The sequence below is a fragment of the Thunnus albacares genome, chromosome 8, assembly GCF_914725855.1.
Source record: "Thunnus albacares chromosome 8, fThuAlb1.1, whole genome shotgun sequence".
Taxonomy (NCBI): domain Eukaryota; kingdom Metazoa; phylum Chordata; class Actinopteri; order Scombriformes; family Scombridae; genus Thunnus; species Thunnus albacares.
In genome coordinates, this window is record NC_058113.1 from 18,790,831 (window position 1) to 18,815,224 (window position 24,394).

Sequence of the window (24,394 nt, forward strand, 5' to 3'; positions counted from 1 at the left end):
ATAAGACCAATTTAGCAACACACACACACACACACAGACGCTGAGGATGTACCCACAGCGCTGGGTTTTGGGTGTTTCTTGCTTTGATGAGAAGTGGAGCAGAAGGTTCAGGGCGACAGGCGGAGCAGAGACGCTGGGATAGTAGAGCACAGCGCCACTTATAAATAGCTTCTCTCTCTCCCTCAACCTCTCAGTTTCTTCACTCACTCTACCTCTCTCTACCCAACCTCTCTATTTTCATCTGTAGCTGCAGTCGGGTTTATCAACTTCAGCCTCTTCTCTTTCACCCCATTTTAGCATTTTTCCTGTTCCTCTCTTACCAATATTGCACTTCTGTTTAGTTTTATTTTCCAATTCTGGTCACCTTGGATGAGACAGTGTATAAAGAGAGAGACAGACAGAGGCAGGGTTAGTATGACAAGCCCAGCGCAAGAGCTTGTTTCCTTCGTCCTCTAAGAATCAGATTCAGAAATGATAGCTAAGAGTGACATAATTGGGAGACAGAGAGAGAGCTGAGAACCGCAACACTCGAGAACAAAGAAGAAAACAAATCAAACTCAGCATGACTGATGCAATTTCACTTCCATAATTCAATGATAACAATTTATGGAGAGGAGTTGCTCACACGCACACACACACACACACACACACACGTTTGTATTACTACATACTTGTGAGGACCTGTTTTTTGATACTCTCAACTTCAACTGTAAAATATATCAAACTGTGATTCCTGTAAACTTAAAATAGATTTTAAAGGAAGTTTGCACCAACAAAATGGAATTTCCTCATATTACTATAATTGTGAAACATATGGCCAAAAGTATGTGGACACATATCCACAATATCTTTTTTTATTTAACAGCTGAAAGTGCAGAGAGACAAGAAACAAGAACACACCACAAGATGTAGTGTGCATCTTAACCATTAGGCTACCTGGGCGCCCCACACATGTCCACATAATGTCTCAAGTTGGGAATGGAGTCTAGTCATCGCTGTTTAGTTGCTAGGCAACCAGTGGAGATTCCAGGAAGTCACTGCATCCAGCTGGTGTTTGCTAAGAAATAGTTCCAGTATGTAATTCCTCTTTAAACCAAAACTTGTCATTTTCACATTACTGGTTGTTTACAGATTAAAACAATGAGATATAACATGTTAATTAGTGAGCCTTAGAGATGTTGGCAGGTATATTTTTAAACTTTGGAGAGAACTAGGCTAGCTCTTTCCAGTCTTTATGCTAAGCTAAGCTAATCACCTCCAGACTCTAGCTTCTTAGTTGACACAAAGACATGATAGTGGTATTGATCTAAATCTCAGCATGAAATAAGGTACTGTATTTCCCCAAATTTCAGACTACTCCTCTAAGGGAAATCTTAATACTACAGCTTGGGGAGGGCTCTTTCCTGTTTTAACATGACAATGCTCCTGTGTACAAAACAAGGCCAATAAAGAAATGCTTTCCTGAGTTTAGAGTGTAAAACTGGCCGGCAAACAGCCCATTTGAGTCAAAGCCTTATCGCCCAACATCACTATTGCTCTTGTGGCCTAATAGGAGCAAATCCCTCCAGCTTTGGAATGAGATGTTCAACATATGGGTGTAATGTTCAGGTAACTGTCCACATACTTTTAACAACAAGCACGTGCACCCTCACTCAAATCAATAAGGCGGGGATGGATTGTGAAGGAACCCGCAGAGAGAGCTGGAGATTGAAGTGGACGTAGCGGTGCGTTGCTGTGCACAGCATCAGACTGTAGAGCAGAAATTGATCCTCCGATAAAAGCTGTGTTTCCTCAGGGAGACCGGCTTCCTGCTTAATGGCTGTTAGGCAGCAAGAAATGGACGAGGAAGAGATGGCCTGCAGAGCACTTAGACACTTAGACATCATACACGTCTATAGAAAATGAATGTGTGTTTACGGTTGCAGTGAGAGGAAGAGAAGCACACCATATATATGTATAGATAGGGAGTGAAGAGAGGGAATATATGGTTGATGGTGAGGAGTGACAGAGATGGGAAAAAAAGTGACCAAAGTTGTGGCTTCCTACCACTGAGAAGCTGGGATGGAGAAGAGTGAAGGCACAGTTAACATATAGAAAGTAGGAAGTGAATGGGTTAAGCTCAAAGTGCAAAAGACCACGCAAACACACAGATACAGTACGTGCACATATCTGCACCACTTTAAATGTGTGTGATTGACTCATTTCCTGATTGTATGTGCATCAAGTGGAAAATGTCATTCTCTGTTTGAGCGTATGAGACATTTTAGGAGGCAACCACGTGTATGATCTTAATCTGTGTGTGTGTTTGTGTATTTGCTCACAGGGCGGAGAGCACTGCTACTATCAGGGCAAGGTCAGAGACATCCCTCGCTCCTTTGTGGCTCTCTCAACCTGTCACGGATTGCAGTAAGTACAAATAATATTTCTGTGTTTGTGTGCAGGTGTGTCGTTGTTTTTCAGTCAACATTGCTGTCCCTGTGTGTCCAGGTCCTGGGCCTTGCTCCCATTTAGCCATTATGGGACAATGTAATTAGTTTTAGCCGACCTGTCTCTGTCCCTGCATTTTTTGTTACAAAGGTTATCATTCACGCAGACAGCTGCTGCTCAGACATCTTCTCTTCTCTTCTCTTCTCTTCTCTTCTCTTCTCTTCTCTTCTCTTCTCTTCTCTTCTCTTCTCTTCTCTTCTCTTCTCTTCTCTTCTCTTCTCTTCTCTTCTCTTCTCTTCTCTTCTCTTCTCTTCTCCTCTCTTCTCTTCTCTCTCGTTGTTATTTTTAGAGTTTGTGCTCTAAAGCAGCGCTCTGTCAGAGAGACGGGTCAGAAACAAGGCCTGCTGGAAGGAATGCATGTACACTGTATACGTGTGTTATGTGTTTGTATATGTGTGATTGTGTGTGTATATATGTGTGTTCATATATGCAGAGAGGAGATGCAAGATGCAGACATGCATTATGTGGTAATGAAATGTTATTGTGAGCAGACAATGCACCATTTGCATAAAAAGACACCTATGAATAATAAGATATAAAACATTCACATGTATTAACCGTTTTCCCAGTTGCTTACACATATTTCCTGAAAGGAAAACAGCCTTGGCCAAACCTCAGACTTTTTAACACAGTATATACTGTATGATAAAGCACTGCTGACTGCTTTATTCATTCATTAATCCTTATATTCATGGTGTGATTATGCTTGTGTGAGTCTGCATCTCAAGGACTGCGTGTTAATTAATGTTTTGTTGTCATGACTGGACATTTTCATATTGAACAGTGATTCCTCTATGAAAACAGAGAGTCGTGTAGTAGGTTTTTCAATGAAAACAATCATATTGATACAGGTGAATAAGTTAGTAATAGACGCTTTCTTTTGGTTTCTCATTCAAGGTTTTCTGTGTTATGGCGTGTGTGCATGTGATGATAAAGAGGTCTAAACTTTATGAAGTCTGTGCTATAAATGTAAAAAGTCTAAAACATCTTTCACATCTGTGTATTGTTGACAGTACACTATTTCCTCTAATTATCCCTTCAGTTGTTTCTGAATACATTATTGATCAGTCTTGGTCCATTGTGCTTTATTTAAAGCTTGTTTCAACTTGATATATCTTCATTCAGCATAACGTCAGGCTAAATAAACCAAATAATCAGTACATCAAAGTAAATTCAACTAACTATGGTTAGTGGGTGGAATCAGATTGATACTTGCTGAATGAGCTAAATTAAAGTTAAGCTTTTAATAACGTTTGCATATTTCATGGGATTGTGGCAATGTTGGGAAATGTGTCAGCACAGTGAATTATGTAACAGCACGCACAAAATAATGAAAAGTAGGGCATAAATTAATCAGATCCAAACAAGGTAAATGTGTTGCACATGCAGTACCACCTCATGTATAGAACATAATAATAACTAAACCGTAATCTTACTTACTATGATAGTGTATAGTATTGGTTATTGAAATCTCAAAGTTTGGAGGTTTTCATTGCTGATCTTCTTAATGTGGAAAGAAATACACAAAGTGACATTATAAAGGAGGCAGAGACACACCCAGAATGCCCTGTGTGTGTATGTGTGTGTGAGTGTGTGTGTGTGTTTGCGCGTGTGTGTGTGTGTGTGTGTGTGTGTACATAGGATAGAGAAACCGAGAGATGGAGGGAGTTAAAGGAGTGTATAGTGCTGTTGAGGGTTAGACATTAAAGGGAGAGTATTTCAGTTATGCTGAGTCAGGTATTTACCATAATAGATATATCCTGCTCTCTCCTGTGTCTCTCTGTCTGTCTTAACTCTCGTTCTCTCTCTCTTATACACACACAAACACACACACACACACTTTCTCTCATACACAGAAACTTTACACTGCAACGCAATAGGCTTTTAACTGCATACAGAGGGATAGTGCTCTCAGCTACATCCATCATATGAGATGAAGATGGTTCAGGTTCCTGTTTGAAACATCAGGTTCTTCACATTTGACTGAAATGAAAATGCTCACACTTATTAAAAATGATTAGCTTGAACAGAAATGCATATAATGTTGAGCTGAAAATAAGACAGTACAACAATAAGCTTAATCTGGGACACTTTAGATGTTGCCACTAGTGTAAAATTACATTAAGACCTCTTAAAATGTGTTAAATCTGAAGCATTTCTCTATAACATTAAATATTAATGACTACATAAGCAACAATCAAAGTTAGAGTCAGTAAAACACCCTTAAACATCCTTACAAAAAGTTTAACATACAAAACTCAGCTAATCTGCTAAATCAGGACTGTGTGGGTGTGGTTTGATCGGTATCATCACGTTTTTCCAACTGAGTCACACTGACTTCACCCCATGATTGCATTATAGGAACTGGATACCGCCTGACACAAAAGTTTTCTAGCTTCCGGGTTTGCTCCTGTATTTTCAGCCCACTGAATATGCGCGGTAGTGTTTTTCCTGCTGGCCCCGCCCGCGCGGCCCCTGCTCGGTCCCTACATTGGGATGATGTCACACACTTTAAAATCGCTTTTCTAAGCTCCGGGAAAGTTTATTTTAAAATATTAAACCTTCATGGTTTACATATTCGTAATACAAAGAGTAATAATTTACCTTATTTGAAGTTCGAGGTCTCCTGTCAGCAGTTGTATAGATGTCTCTGTTATAGTGGTAGTTTATGGGGCAAATGCTTTTTACCACGAGTGGCAATTGGAAAAAATTGCCAGCAAGGCTGAGCAGCCAAATCCATCTCCCTTAATACATCCATGCTTCAAGCCAGTGAGAAGAGCACAGAAAAAACAAAAACTCAGAACAATTAACTCAGAAAATAGGTTTAAACAGTGGAACTACTGGGACTCTTCCCTTGTTGTCTCATTGTAGAATGACCAGTGTTTGGTTTGTGTTGTCACGACATCTATAAAATCAATCAGATTTTCAATTTTAACAGTTTTGTTAAAAAAATACAGCTACTTTACTGCAGTAAGTGTTAAATATAATATTCTGCTCCATACTGATATAATAATAGACACTGTCTCTCTCTATGTGTGTGTAATCTGCTGTAAGTGCAATGTTGGACCAGGACAGAGAGCGTGTCCTGAAGGTGAATTCTGTATGTTGAAGACCAGAAAGAGGCAGAAAAAAAAAGAGTTGGAAGAGAAAGACAGATTGCGGGTACATGCAGTGTTTAGCCTCCCGACTTCACAGTTTGACCTAACCAATCTCCTAAAAGCTTCAGATAAAGTTAATTAACAGATGATGTCCTGTCCGCTCATGTGCACATGTGCATACACAGGCGGGCAAAGACAAGAAGACCTTCATCCAGCTGCTTAATGAGAAATTGATCTCCGTCTTTTTAAAATGATTGCTTGTTTAGAGCTTGTGCATGCATTTGTGTGTCGTGGCCTCTTTCTCTCATACTTTTATGTGATGAATTGTGCATTTAGTTTTTGTTTGAGGTCATTACATTTTTCAATAATTGTTAAAGAGGATGGCCATTTCTGCATAATGCACTCTTTTTAAAGAAGTCTGAGTCATTGCAACTCAGCGAGCCTACAGTGGTCAAGTAGTCCTTACTCTGTTATTGTTCCAGAGATAACATCCTTAGGTGACCTTTAAGTTATGCTGTGTGGGTGGATTCCCTGAGATGATTGGATGACCTTTTGTTTCACATTATCCTCCACCCCTCCTAAGCCCTACATATGCCAAATACAGGAGCAAGGACAGTAGAGTATCCTGTCCAAAACTGCACCTCGTCAGAGTACATTACAGTTATTATTCTGAGAAATGCTCCAATAATACAATAACCCCTCTGGGCAAGTACTGCAAATGGTTAATCAATCACGCTGATAGCTGAGGAAGAGTGGAATTCAGATGCATTATTCCATTTAGTGATGAATAAAACAACAGCAACTGGTGTTAATATGTGCTTTCTCCTTCTCCTCTCCTCTCCCCGCCTCTTTTGCTTTCAGTGGAATGTTTTTCGACGGCAATCACACCTACATGATTGAACCTGGAGGAGAGGGCAGCAGCAATGTAAGTACTCTGCAGATCTACACACTCTAGAAGCTGGAGATGGTTCTTCTCAGGGAGAGGGGTTATCAATTTGTTCCTCCGTCTTTCCACATCCAGCTGCCTCTCAGTCACATCGGATTGTCAGCGGTGGTCAGATTGTGTGCGCAGCAGGTAGTGAGTGAGAACAGTTTTCCTGGTGTTACAGGATTCACACAAGGGGTCAGTTATTGTCGTAAGAGGACCAAGAGACAAAGCCAGCATCAGTTACAGATCACACACCACTACAGATCGTCGCCACTCTTCCTAATGAATCTATGAGTGCGGCCTCAGGCACAGAGAGCTTTGCTGGGTTACAAAGCCTGCAGACAGCGGAGAAAGCCTACGGCCAATTAGATAATAACAATTACAGGCGTTATGGTCGAAACGATAGGATGGATCTGAGATTGTCCAAAGACGACTTGAGCATGAGAGTGAGAGATACTGTGTGTGTGACTTCCTTTCTGCTCTAATTAAAACGTCCAGGAGAAGTGTGTTTCTAGCGTTAATCAGAAAAGGACGAAAGGAGACAAGATAAGAGAGGTCAGAGGTTCGTGTATGTCTCCATATGTGTGTGTTAATGTGTGCGTACTTGTGTGGAAATGTGTTTGTGCACTCCTGGGTGTTGGTAGGACGGCCTGGCACACAGAGCTACTTAAGATTTATTCCCATATGACAGTTTTAGTGCCAGTGGTGCTGAAGGAGCGGGCAAAGGAGAAAATAGAGAAAGGACAGATTAAAAGTGCAAATGAAAGGCTAAGAAGAAGAATGTTAACTGAAAAAAAAGGGTGAGAATGAAGCAGGTAGAGGGAGGTGACGCTCAGCTGTAGAGCAAAAAAGAAAATCCGCAACATTGCTGGTGAAAGAAGTGCGATTAGTTCGTTTGTCATTGTATCTTCTGCAGAGAAACTGCAAAATGAGAATAACTAATTAGTTTTGTAATGATAGCTTCTATATCACAGTCATGCAATAATGATAAAGGAGCAGATATTCGAATGCAACAGACTATTCTGACAGACAGAGAAAGAAAGAACAAAAACAATGCCTCACCCCACTGGCTTTATTTCACATCTGTCACAGTTCTTTCTCTGCTGCCTCCTTTTCTGGCCTCTTCGTCTCTCCTCTGCCTCCGTCATTCCTCTCCAATGTTTTCTGGACAGACTGAATTATTCAAGCGAAGAGAGAGAGAGAGAGACAGAACTGAGAACATTGCTGCAGCACTCCTCTTCAGAGATACAGTATCTTGGTCACTTTTTCTTGGTCACTCGCTCTCATTCACGCAGACACAGTGATGTAAAATAGATGTAAAAATCTGAGGAGATTATCTCTATTAGATCTATTAGTATAGATGGTTTAGTTTTTATTCATGTGTCATGCCAAACTTTTGACCCGTCATACATGGGATTACAAAACATCGCTGTGTAAACATGAAAAGTACAGCAATGGCATCTATTTGGTAACACATATACAAAGCCGAGAGAGATTATAGAGATTATATAAATACACATTTACACACTGTATATCATTTCAACAGATGTTAATGTTCAAAATTTGAAATAAATTGTTTCTATTGTAAATAGAAAACTAACTTTTTATGCTACAGGCCAAATTTTAGCTCTTTATCAGGCTCAAATTTGAAAAAATATAGCAAACTTTCATATGTGAATAGTCAACTCAGTCTTTGTGTATCATCCATGTTTAAACAAGAGTCTCCAGTAATACTAGCGGCTCTGTGAGGCTCTAACACTTATTGTAAAGTAAAGACAATCAATTTATTAGATGTCAGATTTCAACTGGGCACACACATAAAGATCTAACTTCTTACTGGAGGTAAATATTAAACCATAATTCTCTGTAATTTAGTCCAAGCATGGAAGCGGTTTTGGCGAACATTTGGCATGTGGCTTGTTAGCAGTGATGGCTTTGTTGGCTTGTTAGGTGGGGAAATTTTGTCTGTATGACAATGCCAGGGACAGCGCTGCCCTCGAGCCCAGCGATGGCTGTCAGTCTGTCAGCACTGAGCTCTGGATGTCTGCTCCCTGCAGGCGATGGTCCACCGTGACTGTCTGTCCTTCTCTGTATCGCTGGGTTCCTCTCGGTGTATCTCTTTCTCTCTTTAACAGTCTGCATTGTCTTGCAAAGGCTTCCTCAGATTTTTGTCAGACAAACAGATGTCTGCTGCATAAACCTGAATGCTCTCATGCACTGTGTAACAGCTAATACACAGACACACACACAGAAAATAGTGAGTTTTCACTTAATTCTAGAGGGCTCTTATTTTTAAAGGTTGTTGCTCAATCATGTTCTGTTATACTAACAGCAACATATCACTTTCTATCAATTAGCAACAGCATTGAATGCAGAGGCCGTGTGTCCTGTGATGCACCACTAACGCTGGCTGTTATGATCTAGTTTAAAGTGATAAAAAAAGAAAAAAAAAATCATGGCAGGAGGGGGGCGTGTCGAGATAGAGAGCCAGCATGGCTCCTGTCGGCCATATGGTAAATCCATCTGCCCTTCTTCCGCCAAGGCAGAAAAGTTATGCAGGACATTAGCAAAGTGAGTCCTGAACAAGCTCCTCTTGTCACCTTACGCAGCTAAATTGATCTGAAGTGTCTTCTCGTGTTATGTAAACAGGCTTATGTACAAGTAAATCACAGTAGTGAGCAATACGCAGCACCAAATTAAAATTCACCAGCTAAGAACGTGATGTTCCCGGAGTGCTACATGGCCGATAAATCTTGCACTTCTTCAGTGTGTAAGATTCTGAGTGCGTGACCGTGTGCACTTTGAGGGAGGATGTGTGAGATGCTGGCTTGCATATGCAGAAAACACCATATGTTAAGCCCTCTTGGTTTTTTTTGGACAACTCTCCAACCCCACCTGCACCTCAGGGTCCCTGTGGCTAATAGCTACTTGCCAGCAGCTACTTCTGTTTGCTTTCTGTGAGGACAGAGACAAAGCAGAGCGCTCTGTTTTGTTGATGGTACAATGACCATGATTTCAGTGTTGCAGCACATTTGAAATATGAAGGCTAAAAAACAGACAGAGCAGTATTTTTTATTACATTTTGCATTGTTATATGACCAGTATATATAGAATTGACAGAAAATGTGTTTCCAATATTAGTAATCAATTAATTGTAAGTCCTTTATCAAGCAACAAGACTTAAGTGTCTACAGCCATGCTAGCAGTTCTCAGGATGTACTTTGAGCTACATTCGAGCATTAGCATACTAACATGCTCATAATGATAATGTGAAGTTTATCAGATGTAATGTTGACCATGTTCACCATTTTAGTTTAGCATGTGCATGCTAACATTTTCTGATTAGCACTAAAGTACAGCTGAGGTTGATGGGAATGCCATTAGTTTTGTAAGTATAGTGGACAAAGTGACGTTTTCCAATAGTTGTTGAGATATTTCACTCAAAACCACAAAGGTTCAAGTCCCCCTCCTCTCACAAATATGTTTTTCTTCTTGCTCCTTCAGTTGGATGTTTGAGCTTCACTGTGCAGAATGATGAATGTGCAGAGTTTGACACTAGAAGGCTGTTTTCACTTTCATCTGCTGAAAGTGGAAAGTTTCTCTGTGCTCATTAAAAATCTGATTTTAAGGGGTGGACCTACAAGCATGATTTGTGACATCACATCTAGTTTGGAGGCAATCCTGGTCCAATATTCAACTTAGACAAGTGTGACATGAAAACCTGAAGCCTCCAGTGCACAAACACTGAGAATTAACTTCACAGTGAAGTAGGAGATGTCTTGTGTCCAGCAGTGAAATGTCTGAGATGAAATATATTTACATATTAATAGACTCCAGAATTTTTAATAAGGAAGAAGGAGTAGATGTAATTTTTAGGATTTTAACATGGTAATTATACTTTTTTGTAGAAAAACCATATCAGATAAACATTATTGCTCTAAGCGTAAGAGTATTTTATGTCATAATACACATCTAGAGGAGATCTTTAATCTCATGGTGGCGCTACAAGAAGGTCATTAGGATTCATCCTCTGAGAACCATGAATATCTGTTCAAAATTTTATGGCAATCCATCCATCCAAGTGATGAACTGACCAAATGACCGACATTGCAATCCCTAGAGACAAAAATATGGCATTTTCTGATTCTAGCTTCTCAAATGTGAGGATTTGCAGCTTTTCTCTGTTTTAAATTATTTAAATTGTAATATGTCTAGACTGTTTGCATTTCTGCATGTATATGTAAAACATTCCCACATGTCCCAGCTTGTTATGTCCATAACTGGTCTGCATTTTTATTACTGCAGGCTTTAGACCTTGTGTAGGGATCTGACTTGCAGGGGTGACGAGGAGATGCTGGGAGGATATTTGAGGAAGAGGGCTTGGGGAGTTTAAAAACAGAGAGAAGGGGGGATGTGTGTTGATGGGGGTCGTGGCAGGTTGTGGAGTGGGGGTGTTCGCATGAGGTGCCAAGAGGATTTTTTTTTATACTAGCACAAGCTGGGCGTGGAGCACACTGTGGGATGGAGCTGGTGGAATAAGAAAGGGGGGTCTCCCTATGGCCTCAAGCCAACTTCGTGTTACTAAACCTGGACCAGTTCATTCACACATGCAGAGAGAGAGAGAGAGAGAATGAAAAGCATGTTACCCCTCCTTGCTTTGTATTCATGAGCCAGCAGTCTGTGTCTGAGGTACCATCTCCCTTGGCAACACAGGCTCCGCCTTCGTCTCTTTGTAGCACAACATATGAAAGCCATCTGTGTTTAGACCCTTAATCTCCACCACTACATACACCCTGCCGAGCCTCTATGCTGTGTGTGTATGTTTTAAGTGTGTTTGTAAAGAGATGATTGGCTGAGAGTGATGATCCGGGGAACAAAGACGACACCGGTCAAGACAACACAATATTACAACAGTTAATTCAGCGGTAACTGCTCTGATAATGAGGGACTGTGCTGTGTGTGTCTGTGTGTGTGTGTGTGTGCTACAAATAATACAAAAGCAGTCATGTTATATACTTCTTTAATTAAGGTCTTATTAATCATCAGCCACTGACCTCTCAGATGACATTAAAGCATCACATCAAAAGAGTTGGCTCCAGTTATGACTGCTGCAGTTGGTCTGGCTTGTCAATGGAGTTATGACCGTGAGTCGAGTGTTGCAGCACAATTCAACCATGAAGGCTAAAAATGTCTTGCTCACAGGCCAAACAAAGGCGAAGCGATTTTATTATTGCATTATATATTAAAGTGTATAAACGATAGTCGATAAATTGTTTAGTCAATCAGCAGAAATGTAATCTCAAACAATTTTGATTATTGATTTATTATTTAATTCATTTATCAAGCAAAAATGCCAAACTTTTGCTGCTTCCAGCGGGGATTCGCTTCTTTTCTGTGTTTTATATTATTTTAAATTGAATATATTTGAGTTTTGGAACATTGATTGGACAAAACAAGCAATTGAAGACATCACCTTGGGCTCTGGGTGACATATATATATATATATATAATACTGTATAATTTAACAATTAACTGATTCACATAATCGTTAGCTGCAGCCCTCATACATTACGTCCTCACTTTTGTGTTGGATCTGCACATTAAGTTCAGAAGCTTAGTCTTTAGTGTGAAAATTTGATTTCAGATGACTGCGTGTACTTGAGATGGAGATATGATGGGTGTTTGATGTGCCAGAGACTTTCTCAATGCAATAACTATCTAACGTGGGAGGATATATTACTTCAAACTCTTACAAGTCCACTTAACACATTACAGATTCTGAAGAGGTCTGCAGCTTTGCTACTTGGGCATCTCGTCAAGGCTTGCAGCAGAACTAATGTATCTCATATCAAAAACCTACACAGAAATTGATTTTACAAGTATATGATTTAATATCAAGTAAGGACAAAGCTGCCGGCATTAAGCTGCCATTATGGAAACATCTCTCAATGAATCAAACATTGGAAAAGGGATAAGAGAGGGAATGATTTTATGATGATACATTTCTGGGAAGCCGGAACCTCGCAGGTCATTGATTTCTCAAACAATTTATCAATTAAATTGGAAATGTGGAGACATAACCAGTTAAAACCATCACTGGAGCAGATAAGAGCTGACTCTCTTTCTCAGTTTGTAATTCAGTCTGGCTGAAATGTTGCTCAGTTTCAGCTCTTAACTTTATGTAGGTGTGTGAGCTTGGACGGACAAGATTGATTGTGTGTCTATTTTTGTTTCCATTATGCATATTAAGAACTTTGTAGCACTTAGTAAATTGGTTTTGTTGTCTTTGGACCAGCACACAAACAAGAACAAACACATATATATTGTAGTTTATATTTAATACAAACAAATAAGATGACAGTGTAGAAAAACATGTTTCTTTCATTGACCTCAACATTGTAGATGAAAATGACGAACATATTAGACTTTGAAGAAATGTTGATCAGTGCTCATTATGCAAAATATAGAAAAGGCAAAAATTAAACTATAAGTTAATTTTGGCTTAATAACAAGTACTACCACCACAAAATTACACTTCTAGCTAGGTTGGCAAAAGTTTAATACCAACTGCTTTTTATTTATCAGCTGATCATTCAAAAGACAAGTTGAGCAGATGTGAACAGCGTTCTTAATCCTGTCTTTTCTGCTGCGCTTCATAATAAAAATGTAGTTCTACACAATAATAAAATCTGCGTCTGTACATTCAATTTAACAAAGCTAACAAATTTCTTAGTGTCATATTTTGTGCCATAAACACCGATGTGGAAGCTTGTTACAATTAAGTGATTAAGTATCATGTTAGAGGCCATACATTTAAAAAAAATACGATAAACAAAAACAGTTAATGGCAATGTAAACTGGCACAGTATTCACATAATTAGTGCATTATAAACTATAACAGCTGCTCTTCACAGGGCACTGTCACATTAACAAATCCTGTTACATAACAGACACAGAAGTATACAAACAAGTGGGTCTTTTAGTAGTTATCCAGTCAAAAAACAATATTTTAGTAGTCATGACAGAACAGATCCATAAAGTTAGCTGTGCACAGAAAAGTGACAAATCATTTGTGATTCATACAACATACAAAAGTAACAGAAAAACATAATTTTCATAACTTGCTGTTATTTTGGCAGCCAGTGTAACCGCTTCATTTAATTTAAAGTACGGCATGAATTTATATTCAGCCATATACCAAATACTAGTTACTGTTTCCTAGCAGGCAAGGAGCAGCCAATTAGCGTTAGCGCTCAGCTAACACTTTCACACTCAGCTGGTGAAACTGTGAAACAGGCCGGTTGGTCGAGGTGTCTTTCAGTATTTCTGGCTGTAAATGAAAGTAAATGTTTAAAATGCTCTACAATACTAAGCTAAATATAGTGTTGTTTTCACCAGCGCTGTAGTGATATTTGTTGTAAAGAAAATCCTCATCCTTCATATAGCACCTCCAGGTTCTTTTGACAGGCTCTCATCTTCCATAATCAGCAATTTACAGACCTGGGCTGACTAACTGGATTCTTGAAGCTATCACTCAGGCTGTAAATGGCTCTTATTAATGTTCATCTATCATACTCTATTAGTTTTATCAGTGGCGAAAGTCATTGAGGTACATAAACAGAAGCCTTCAGTATGCTGACGTTATCAGCCTCCCTTCTCTTACTGTCCCTGTGTCAGCACGGGAATGTCGATCTCTATGGCAGACATCCGTGAGCGGGATGAGTAGCGGTGGCCGGCGTAGCTGGATGCGTAGCCCTGAGAAGGAGCATAGCTCTGTGAGGGAGCGTAGCTGTAAGCCTGGGTCCCTCCCACCTCTGACCCGTACCCATCTGGAGCAGAAATCTGAGACATGTACACCTGTGGTGGTGCAGGGGCGGCCACACTTTGTGCGTAGGCCTGAGCGGCTATGTAAGGCTGGGAATCGATCACTGTGGGAGCATAGGTCTGTGGCGGGAAGGGCTGAGGACCATAAACTGGGGATGGGGGATATCCGTTGGCAGTGAGAGGCTGAGCAGACAGAGAGGTCGACATGGAAGGCAGGGGCAACCAGAAGGGTGAAGGCAACTTCTTACACATACAGTACCACATGAACATCAGCAGGGAGGCCAGCATCAGTCCTCCAGAGCAGCCTATGGATACATACACAGCAAAGCCGTCAGAGAAAATGTTGTCATATTTGATGTTCATCTCCTTGGTACGGAAAAGGAACCACACTGAGGGTGCGATGGCGATAGCTCCGCCCAGGAACAAGAACATCCCGGCCACCAGGTGACAGCCTGCACTGTTCACCAGGAATCGGATGGTTTTAATATCCGGTTCGGGTTTGTCTGAACAGCAGCAGGTTTTACACATCCCAGCCATGCACAGCAGCAAGGCTAGAGAGCCGAACAGCATGCCTGCAGGCAGGCAGAACTGCAGGAGCCGCAGGTCCAGTTGGTCCACCTTAGAGTACCACTGGAAACATGAGAAGAGATGATTTCTGTTAGGGACACTTAAGGACATAAAAGAACATTTACAAATGATTTCTGAGCTGAGGGACAGAAACATTTCTTTGTAATACCTCTGAATCATAGTAGTAACATCCTGAGTAGCCATCCTGTTTCACACATTTAGCCCACAGCCCATCATACACACTGACATTCTTAGCATTGCGATTGAAGGTGACCAGTCTCGTTACACGCCACTGTGGGATAAACGCTGCCACAGCAATCCCTCCCACAGACACAAAGGCAATGATGAAGGAAAAAGCATTGGTGGCGTGGATGTCCCGGCACGTCATGGTAGTTGGTGCTGACAGGAACTGAGGCCACTGGGAAAGTTCCTTGTTTAAACAGATGAAGAGAGGAAGCCAGACAAAATAGTGGCTGGTTAGTGCAGTGGAACGCAATGAATCCATAATAGCATAATTTTATTGTATACAGAACTCCTGATCTTGGGAAAAAGGTCATACAAGTTACTCCAAAAGGCCCAATTACAGTTGTATGCAAACATTTGGGCACCCTTGACAAATAACTTATTTTTGGTATTTTTTAATTGAAAAGATGTAAACACAGTCTCGATAGGACATGGAACATAAAAACACAATATTTTCAACAAACATTAATGCATAGTTACTTTCTACGTCATAAACTGCTCAAAATTGAAAAAACCCCAAAACATCACTGTCGTGTGTACAAAAGTTTGGGCACCTTAAGAGCCCAGACTCCTTTTACAAGGTCTCCGACCGTAATCAGCTCGTTAGGCTTGAGGCATGTCAACAATTGCCATTAAGAAATGTTAGTTGGTGCCAATTTCAAAGCTTTGCAAATTCTTCAAACCTTGTGCGAACACTTGGCTACCAGGGGTTCCTCTAAGCAGCTGTGTAAGACTCTGAAAATGTAAGTTATTGATGTCCATAATGCAAGGAAGGCAACAAGAAGATAAAGTGTTGTCAGCTTGTAGTTTCCACAGTGTGAAATGTAATTAAGAGACTGCAGTTTAGGGGAACTGTGGAGGTCAAGATGCTGCTTGTATGCTGGTTAAAAAGGCAAATCAAAACCCCCATTTGACTGCAAAATAACCTGCAGGAAGATTTAGCAGACTCAGGAGTAGTGGTACACAGTTCCACTGTACAGCTATGTTTGCACAAAGACCTTCATGGAAGAGTTGGTAGAAGAAAACCTTACATGCTTCGTCATCAGAAAATCCAACATCAGAAATATGCAACAGAACATCTACAGAGGCCTGATGAGTTTTGGAAATAAGTGCTGTGTACTGATTAGGTTAAAATAGAAGTCTTTGACCACAATCAGCATTTCGGAGAATAAAAGGAGCAGCATTTCATGAAAAGAACACTGTGGATCTATCATGCTTTGGGGTTGTGTTGCAGCCAGAGGCTCAGAAAACACTGCATGGGTGGAGGGAAGAATCGATTCCACTAAATACCAGTAAAGTCTGAAAGCAAACATCACACTGTCTGTAAAAAAGCTGAAGCTCAAAAGAGAGAGGATGGCTTCTACAACAGAATAGTGATCCTAAACATACCTCTAAATCCACCAATCCACCTAAAGAGATGCAAGCTGAAGGTTTTGGAACGGTCCTGACTTAAACATAATTAAAAATCTGTGGGTAGATTTTAAAAGAGCTGTGCATGCAAGACGGCCCAAGAATATTACAAAGTAGAAGCCTTTTGTGAGAAAGAATGGGAGAAAATCCCAAATACAAGAATTGAAAGACTTTTAGCTGACTACAAAAAGTGTTTGCAAGCTGTGATATCTGCCAGAGGGGGTGTTACTAAGTACTGACTATGTAGGGTGCCCAAAGAGTGTTTTTATGTTTTTATTTCTGTTCAATTTATGACATAAAAAGTAACTATGCATTAATGTTTGCTGAAAATAGTGTGTAAATATCCTAGAGAGGCAGTGTTTACATCTTTTCAACTAAAAAAAAAAATCACTGAAATATGTTATTTTTGAAGGTGTGCATATTCTTCTGCATATTACTGTACTATTGAAGTAAGCTAACTATGCCACGGACTGACCTAGCTTTGGGCAACCCCCCCCCCCCCCCAACTGTATTTCTATTCACCACAGTCTAGTTGACCCAATATCTGCTGTCCCTGAGAAACAATGCTCTCATTTCATTAGCAAACACAGTGGGGATGACTCGGTGGTTGAGGTTGCTTGGCAAGAGTGTCTATACTGCAGTGCATTACATAGACTGAACAGCAAAACAATAAGCAATTGAATTAGATGTTCAGCCTTTTGTATGTGACAGCAAGCGACAGTGACTGACCATGGCCCTGCATGCAAACTTGATCTTCATGGGCTGGTTCCCAGCTCTATTAATGAGTTGAAGGTCCTATACAAACCAAAGTGCAGCCTAAGAAAAGCTGTAACATTATATATCCTGGTTCAAAAGTAAAGGTTTTGAACCAGAAGCTCTGCACACTTGTTAACATCTTTAAAACCAATAGTCACAACCCTTTTTAATAAACGCCTCTTATTAAATACTAGCTCTAAGTTTGTGTTTGACAATTTAATTTGTTTGTTTCCACGTTTTTATCTTCTTCTATTGTCGTATATTTCATTTTACACTTTAAATTGCGTTATTATATTTAATTGTAGTCTTGAGTTTGACTAAATTCGTCGTTATCAACCCATAAATACCAACTACAACTTGATTTTTTCCCCTTTTGCCCAGTTATCAGATATCATAAAAAGTGACTAATCCATCAGAAGTTATTGATGACTGCATCATCCTAATTAAACTTGAGGTGATTCTACAACTATACTAACACCACACACGCTGTACATTCACATCCAATTTCGTGGGCATGAAAACACACCTTTACTATGTAATAACAGGTTTTTAACCAGTTATTACTATCAACACACCAAACAGCTGAGCTAACAGTTAGCATTATCCGGGTAGTTTTACTAGCTACAGTAGGCTAACTCTAAACATATGTAAATATTACATAATTTATAGCTTAAAGTGAATGCTTCCATATGAAAAATGAGCAGGAAATGTGTGGTAGGAATGGACTAACTAACCTGAATTAAACGCTTTTTTATGTCGTTTCCGTTAGCCAGCTAACTGTTAGCTGACGGCTAATACGTTAGCATGACTGCAACCTGTTGTTTCCTAGATGTGAAGCCCAAACACGGTAACTGAGCTACAAAAATATAGACGACAGTACCTTATATTTCCAGCAGTCCTGTTGTGTTTATAGCGGAGGTGGTGGCATTACAGCCTGGTGCTCTTTTACACATTTGAGCTCAACAGAAACCAAAAGCCGAGTCGATGAAGTACAGCAGACTGAAGAGTAAGCAGGATGTGGTGCTACAGGCTGTTTGTGCCCTCAGCGCTGCCTCACAGGTGTGTCGTGTTCACAAATAGTATGTTTCCTAAAATAATTCCTCATTCACAGTGACAGATACAGCGCATTTAAGTTACAGAGATGATACAATTAGACAATGAGAGAATCAAAAGCAGAAAAAAATAAAAAATAAAGCAAGCAAGCAAAAAGTAATAAAAATATCAAATTCTCCCAAAATAGATGAAAATATTAAAGATCCCCCTCCAGACATGTATTAAGACTCATAAAAAATAATCTGCTTGAAACAATAATGTGTGTCTGATATGGTTTTTCCAGAAAAAAAGTATAATAACTATGTTGAAAGCCTTAACATGGCATCTACTCCTTCTCCGTCATTAAAAAAAAAAAATCCAGAATCTATGAATATGTAAATATATTTAATCTCAGAAGTTTTCCTGCTGGACACAAGATGTCGGGTGCTTTACTGTAAAGTCTATTCTCAGTGTATGTGCACTGGAGGCTTCAAGTTTCCACATCACACTTGTGTGAGTTGAATATTGGACCAAGATTGGCTTCAAAAACTAATTGAATGTGAAAACAGCCTTCTAGTGTCAAACTCTGCACTTACATCATTCTGCACAGTGAAGCTCAAACATCCAACTGAAGAAACAAAAGCAAAACACATTTTTGAGTGGAGGAGAACTTAAAATAGACCCCTAAAACACACTTCAATTGCAATAACATATTAAGTTGTTGGTTGGCTGTTGTCACACAGCATGCAGATTTATAAGCAGCAAAGTGTTTTATTAGGCTACTGGGGTCAACTAATATTCTGTCCAAACCCTCTTTAACCCACTTGCTTTCTTTCATAGCAACCATGTGAGCAATTTTAGTGCAGGCATGTACTTTTCTTTTGACATTATGTGCTTCTGTCCAGTGACTCACCTAATGATTCTTTCAGGTGCTCTTTGTCAGCTTCATTGCAGTGAGTTTGACAGATATAAATACGGCTTTGAAGGGTGTGTATGTGTGTGAAATATTAATAAAATTGTCAGTCCGTACCGTTCTCCGTGGGAGCTTGAACTCATTTACCTTCGTTCTAAGATGTTGCAAGGGCGATGTGCCTTTATGTTCAACATAGAGAAAGTAAAGAAAAGGTCTAAAAGGTTTAATTCAATTTCTAAGTTATGTAATGACACTGTTTCCTTCTCTTTTTTTTGTCTTTCAGGGAGATGTGAACATTCACATGATTTACAAATCTGGAGGGCAAGAGGGACTTCATGATCTCCTCAATGGTAAGATTATGGCTAAAGACATGAGTAGAATTATTAATAGAGGAAGTGAAAGTCATACATGTGTTCGTGATACTCATAGAAAAATGTGTCTGACTGTTCTGGGTTGACACTGTGGTTGAATACTGATAGCATTAAATTCCTAGGTGATCTTCCAGAGCCGCCTTTTCCCAGCCCTCCATTTCCTGGGTCGAAAGTTGTTCACAGAAGAAAAAAGAGACAGGTATGACCCCTCTGCAGGTATATTTGTTGCAAAATCATCATTGTTAGCAGAGGAATGCTGATGCACTCATTGTTGACTTCACTTGTATAATGCATATGAGTGTTTGTGAGTGCAAGATAATTATGTTCTGGATGCTGTTTGTCTAAACCTGATTATGCTGTTTCCCACCCATATGTATTATGTTAATTCACAAAGCTAAAGACAGAGCACTGTTTCCTCACTCTCCTCCCACACAACAGCTCTCCACCTTTTTTTCTCTCCTCTTCCTCTCCTCTCCTTCTTTTTCATGAAATATTTATGTTATGAGTAGAGGCTGCTTCCAGCATCATCTTTTCTCAGACACAGTCAGATGTCTGCAGCTGTCGGTCTCTCAGCCCTGAGAGCTGCTCTCATCTTTATTTGGAATTTGGAGAACAGTCAAATCTCGTTCAGCTTTGCAAAGTTCATCCTTATTGATTTGTCGTTTCTTTTCTTGGTGTCTTATGAGACATGAGTTGATCCTTGTGCTTACTCTGTGTGTTGTTTTGAAATTCCTGATGATGTTGAAAAGTCTTGGTTTAGGAAAACTGTTTATGTGATTGAACTGGCAAACTGTTGTGTTTTTCTCAGGCTCCACATGTGTCACGAAGTGTAGAAGATGAGACCAAATACATTGAGTTGATGGTGATCAATGACCATTTGATGGTAAGCTTTTAATTAGATGTACAGTTATGATAGACTGTCTTATATTAACATTATTCTGAAGCTAGAAATGTGTTTATGTTTATGTTGCCTGCGCCTTCAAATACCAGCCTTCTGTCCTCAAATCTTTCAATCCTAACTTAAATGTATGGCTACAGCTGCACATTTTCCCAAAAAGATCTCCTGTATTCCATCATTATGATAGGATTCAATGTACTTGATGATTTTATATTACAAACATATACAGTATATTGAAAGGATAAGGCTGGCATTATTAAATATTTTCCCTATTGTCAACAAATCCCATGAAGTACCAAAACCAACAATGAGTTGGTCCGTCTCTCAATATTTTACAAGCATGTTTGTTCCGACTTAAGATATAAATTTGCAAAAATACATCACAAATATAAACTTTCCTTTTTTTAAAAGTCTAAACAATTTCTGAAAACAGCAAGGCATTATAGTTTTTAGTAAACGCTAGTCAAACTGGAGTAAATAGAGCATGTGTTGGATCTATTTTCAGCAGTGGATTTGGTACACTGCTGAGTTACTTATGGCAGCAGGACGGTGTGTAGTACAGGACAGACTCAAAATAAACTACAGAGTCCATGATTTTTGTAATCAAAGAACTTGTCTCTTAGTCCAGTGGTGTGGCTCATTCATGTGTTTTTGTTTTTTTAATAGTTTTTGTACAACAGACGAGGTTTATGTCACAGAGGGATAAGCTATATCCTGCACAGACTTGCTTGTAGGATCAGTTCATTGCTGGTTTGGGTCTTTTCACAGGATTTGTTGATTAAAAAAAGAAAACTATATAATATCACCAGACTTATCCTTTAAATTGCTGAGAGCTTAGTGCAAGCCGAGAGTCAACACTATACATGCACTCTTGAGGCATTCCAGATACTGCCTTTATTGTGCATAACACAGACGGTTTTGATCCAAACGCCTGACTAAGATCCACTTTTTATACACAATAAAGATGATATTTGGAATAAATCTAAGGTGCAGGCATTCAGTCCTTTTATACATTTAGCTAGCTTAAAATTAATTTGTTCCAGATAATGGATTACATTTTTATTCATTTCCTCTCCATCCCTTGTGTGTCTCTGTCTCTCTCTCTCCAGTACAAGAAGCATCGGCTTTCCGTTGGGCACACGAATAACTATGCTAAGTCAGTGGTCAATATGGCTGACATGGTAAGAATTGTATTGATCCTCTTCTTGGAAAGCTTGCCACAAGCACTCCCAGGTATTGCAGCTGAGCGCACACTGCACTGATTTCTCATTTAACCAACCTCACTCTCTCCATTTAAAACCTCTGCTGGCTCATAATCTGCCACCAGCAGCCATTAACCAGCCAGTCATGAGTTTTCAGGTTTCGGAGGACTGAAGCAGCAGTGGCATCCTAACAGCACTGAGGCAGATATTTCAATGTTTGATTATTTGTGGCCACATCTGTGCGCTGTGTTACCGAAATCTGACCTGCTACAGGGTCATGTCTGTAAGCTGATAGGCTGGTTGAAGCTAGAGAAAGGTCATGCTTTCTGTCATGCCCTTGAAAGCGATCATATGAAGCAGAGTCTCTTTAGGAAGCACTCATTGATTTCCATGTACGAGTAGAGTTGCCTTTTTTTCCCAGAGTGTGTCGTGCTGCCTCGGCACTGAAGCCACATATGCAGTGGCAACTTGTGTGGTAAATATTACAGAAATTACCTATAAGTTACAGTATATAAGTTATATAGACAAAAGTATAACATATATTATATCAGTGCCATGAGCATTGATACTGATACTGATATATACTCATATATACTCATATATACTCATTCAGCTGTTAGGTTACTGTGTATTGTGCACTTCTTAAAATATTATTTTTATTGACAGATTTTTCATATCGACATATAAGCCACACAAAAATCAATACCCGAAACCCAACCTAAACATACACACACATGCGCTCACACACACACACAAACACACCAGAGGAGAGAGATAACAGTAACTGAAAGTAGTTCATCACCAAACCATGTATCAAGGACACAAAGCATCATAACAGTACATATCATCTACATGTGATTGTTACTTGCAACCCATCACAAATAAGATAAAAACACACTTTCTTCATGTGGATAACAGAAGCTCGAACAATGCCCATCAGCAGAGATATTTGTATGTATGAGGGAGAGTTAAAGAGTCCTCTGAGCATCCAAAGAGAGCCAAGTCTCTGTCAGGAGAGTCCTGTGGGATGACATCCACTTAACCACCAGCCTGTACTGTAAAGTGGATGGTACAGTCCCTTTTGATTGATTGATGTGTGCATATATGGTTATAAGACAAATCAGATATATGCAAAAAAAATGTTTTAAAGGCCCACTTACTAGCATTTCTGTGGGTTTTCAACAGCATCTCACGGATGGAATTTTCTCAGTTGTCCTGTAATGACTTAAGGCTTTTTGTCAAACTATTAGTCCCTGACTGAAAATGAATATGATGTTTCCTCTATTATCTGACACCTGCACTTCCAGTTAGGAGGTAGAAGCAAATCAAACTGGGATTGAGCTGTGCACATACTGTACTGACTCTCCCTGTCTGCTCTGTCAGCTTTGTCTTGAGTCTGTTGGTATTCAGCTTAAACAAAGAGGCTTTTCTCTTCCTCTCTTTGCCAGTGTTTGTCTGGTCCGGAGCCCTGATAGATTTACATTTTATAAGAGCAAACATTATTATTTGCTATCCAGGATGCTCCCACTGTGTCCTTCAGACTGTTACCCTTGTTGACTCTGTCTAGCCGCCTGTAATGTGCTGCTGTCTGACGGCAGGATTATACTGATCATTCTTACCACACTGACTGCTTGACTGCTGCTGTCATAATAAACAGCTGGAGATGTTGATGAATATAAAACATGCCAGTCAGTTTTAATATCGGTCAGTGTCATCTGGCATTTTGGCACTTTCAGTCACACAAAGACTTTGAACTTGAAGTTTTAAAAGATAACTTACTTTGATTCTCCCAGATTTTCAAGGAGCAGCTTAATACTCGCATTGTGCTGGTCGCCATGGAAACCTGGTCAGCCGACAACAAGTTCAACATCGACGACGACCCCATGGTGACCCTAAAGGAGTTCATGAAATATCGGAAAGACTTCATCAAGGAGAAATGCGATTCTGTTCACCTCTTCTCGTGAGTCTGCATATTTAAAAAAGTGATTTTCATGCGTACCTGGTGCTCAACAGCTTTTATTAAACACATCGTTTTCTCTTTTTATCAGAGGGAATCGTTTTCATAGCAGCTGGGGAGGAGCTTCCTATATGGGAGGAGTTTGCTCCCTCACTAAAGGAGGGGGAGTCAATGAGGTAAGACTTGAACCACCAATGGATGATAACAGATTTTACAAAACTTCAAAACTGAACACTCACCAAACGTTGTCCTTCACACATGAATTACATCTGTGGATGTAACTAACGATTATTTTCAGCATTGATCAAACTTTCAATTATTTTTTGTATTAATCGTTTGTCATACTTCCTAATGCCTAAGGTGATGTCTTCAAATTGCTTTATTTGTCCGACCAACAGTCTAAAATCAAACATATACAGTTTATGATCACATACGACAAAGAAAAGCAGCAAATCTCAACAGTTAAGGTGCTGCAAACAATGAATTTTGGCATTTTTGCTAGCAAAAAGTGAAAAGATCAATTAATTGAATGTATCAATAGTTGCCGACTAATTATCTGCAACGACTAATTGATTAATCAATTAGTAGCTTTAGCTCTAATTACATCTATGTGGTCCTTTAATCTTTATCTCTCAGTAATTTCAAACCTACAGTACATGGAGCACCACTGCTCAGATGCACCTACCACACTGTATGAGGCATATTTTC

At 39.7% G+C, this 24,394-nt stretch overlaps 2 protein-coding genes across 3 annotated transcripts in view; one reads left to right on the top strand and one right to left on the bottom strand.

Annotated features, from left to right (window-relative positions):
- The window catches only part of adam22 (ADAM metallopeptidase domain 22), a 69,669-nt gene that overhangs the window by 25,245 nt on the left and 20,030 nt on the right, over positions 1-24,394 (top strand). For both annotated transcript variants that reach the window (XM_044358901.1, XM_044358902.1), the window contains exons 5-12: positions 2,324-2,406; positions 6,447-6,510; positions 19,542-19,608; positions 19,752-19,828; positions 20,438-20,512; positions 21,637-21,708; positions 23,523-23,689; positions 23,778-23,862. In XM_044358901.1, the coding sequence (XP_044214836.1) occupies positions 2,324-2,406; positions 6,447-6,510; positions 19,542-19,608; positions 19,752-19,828; positions 20,438-20,512; positions 21,637-21,708; positions 23,523-23,689; positions 23,778-23,862 (690 nt within the window). The remainder of the gene's footprint in view (positions 1-2,323; positions 2,407-6,446; positions 6,511-19,541; positions 19,609-19,751; positions 19,829-20,437; positions 20,513-21,636; positions 21,709-23,522; positions 23,690-23,777; positions 23,863-24,394) is intronic.
- On the bottom strand, positions 12,833-18,367 carry cldn12 (claudin 12). Its single transcript, XM_044358903.1, has 3 exons — positions 18,194-18,367; positions 15,074-15,334; positions 12,833-14,967 (listed from the first exon to the last, which is right to left on the bottom strand). Exons 2-3 carry the CDS (start codon positions 15,290-15,292, stop codon positions 14,173-14,175), a joined length of 1,014 nt encoding a protein of 337 aa, XP_044214838.1. The 5' UTR covers positions 15,293-15,334; positions 18,194-18,367; the 3' UTR covers positions 12,833-14,172.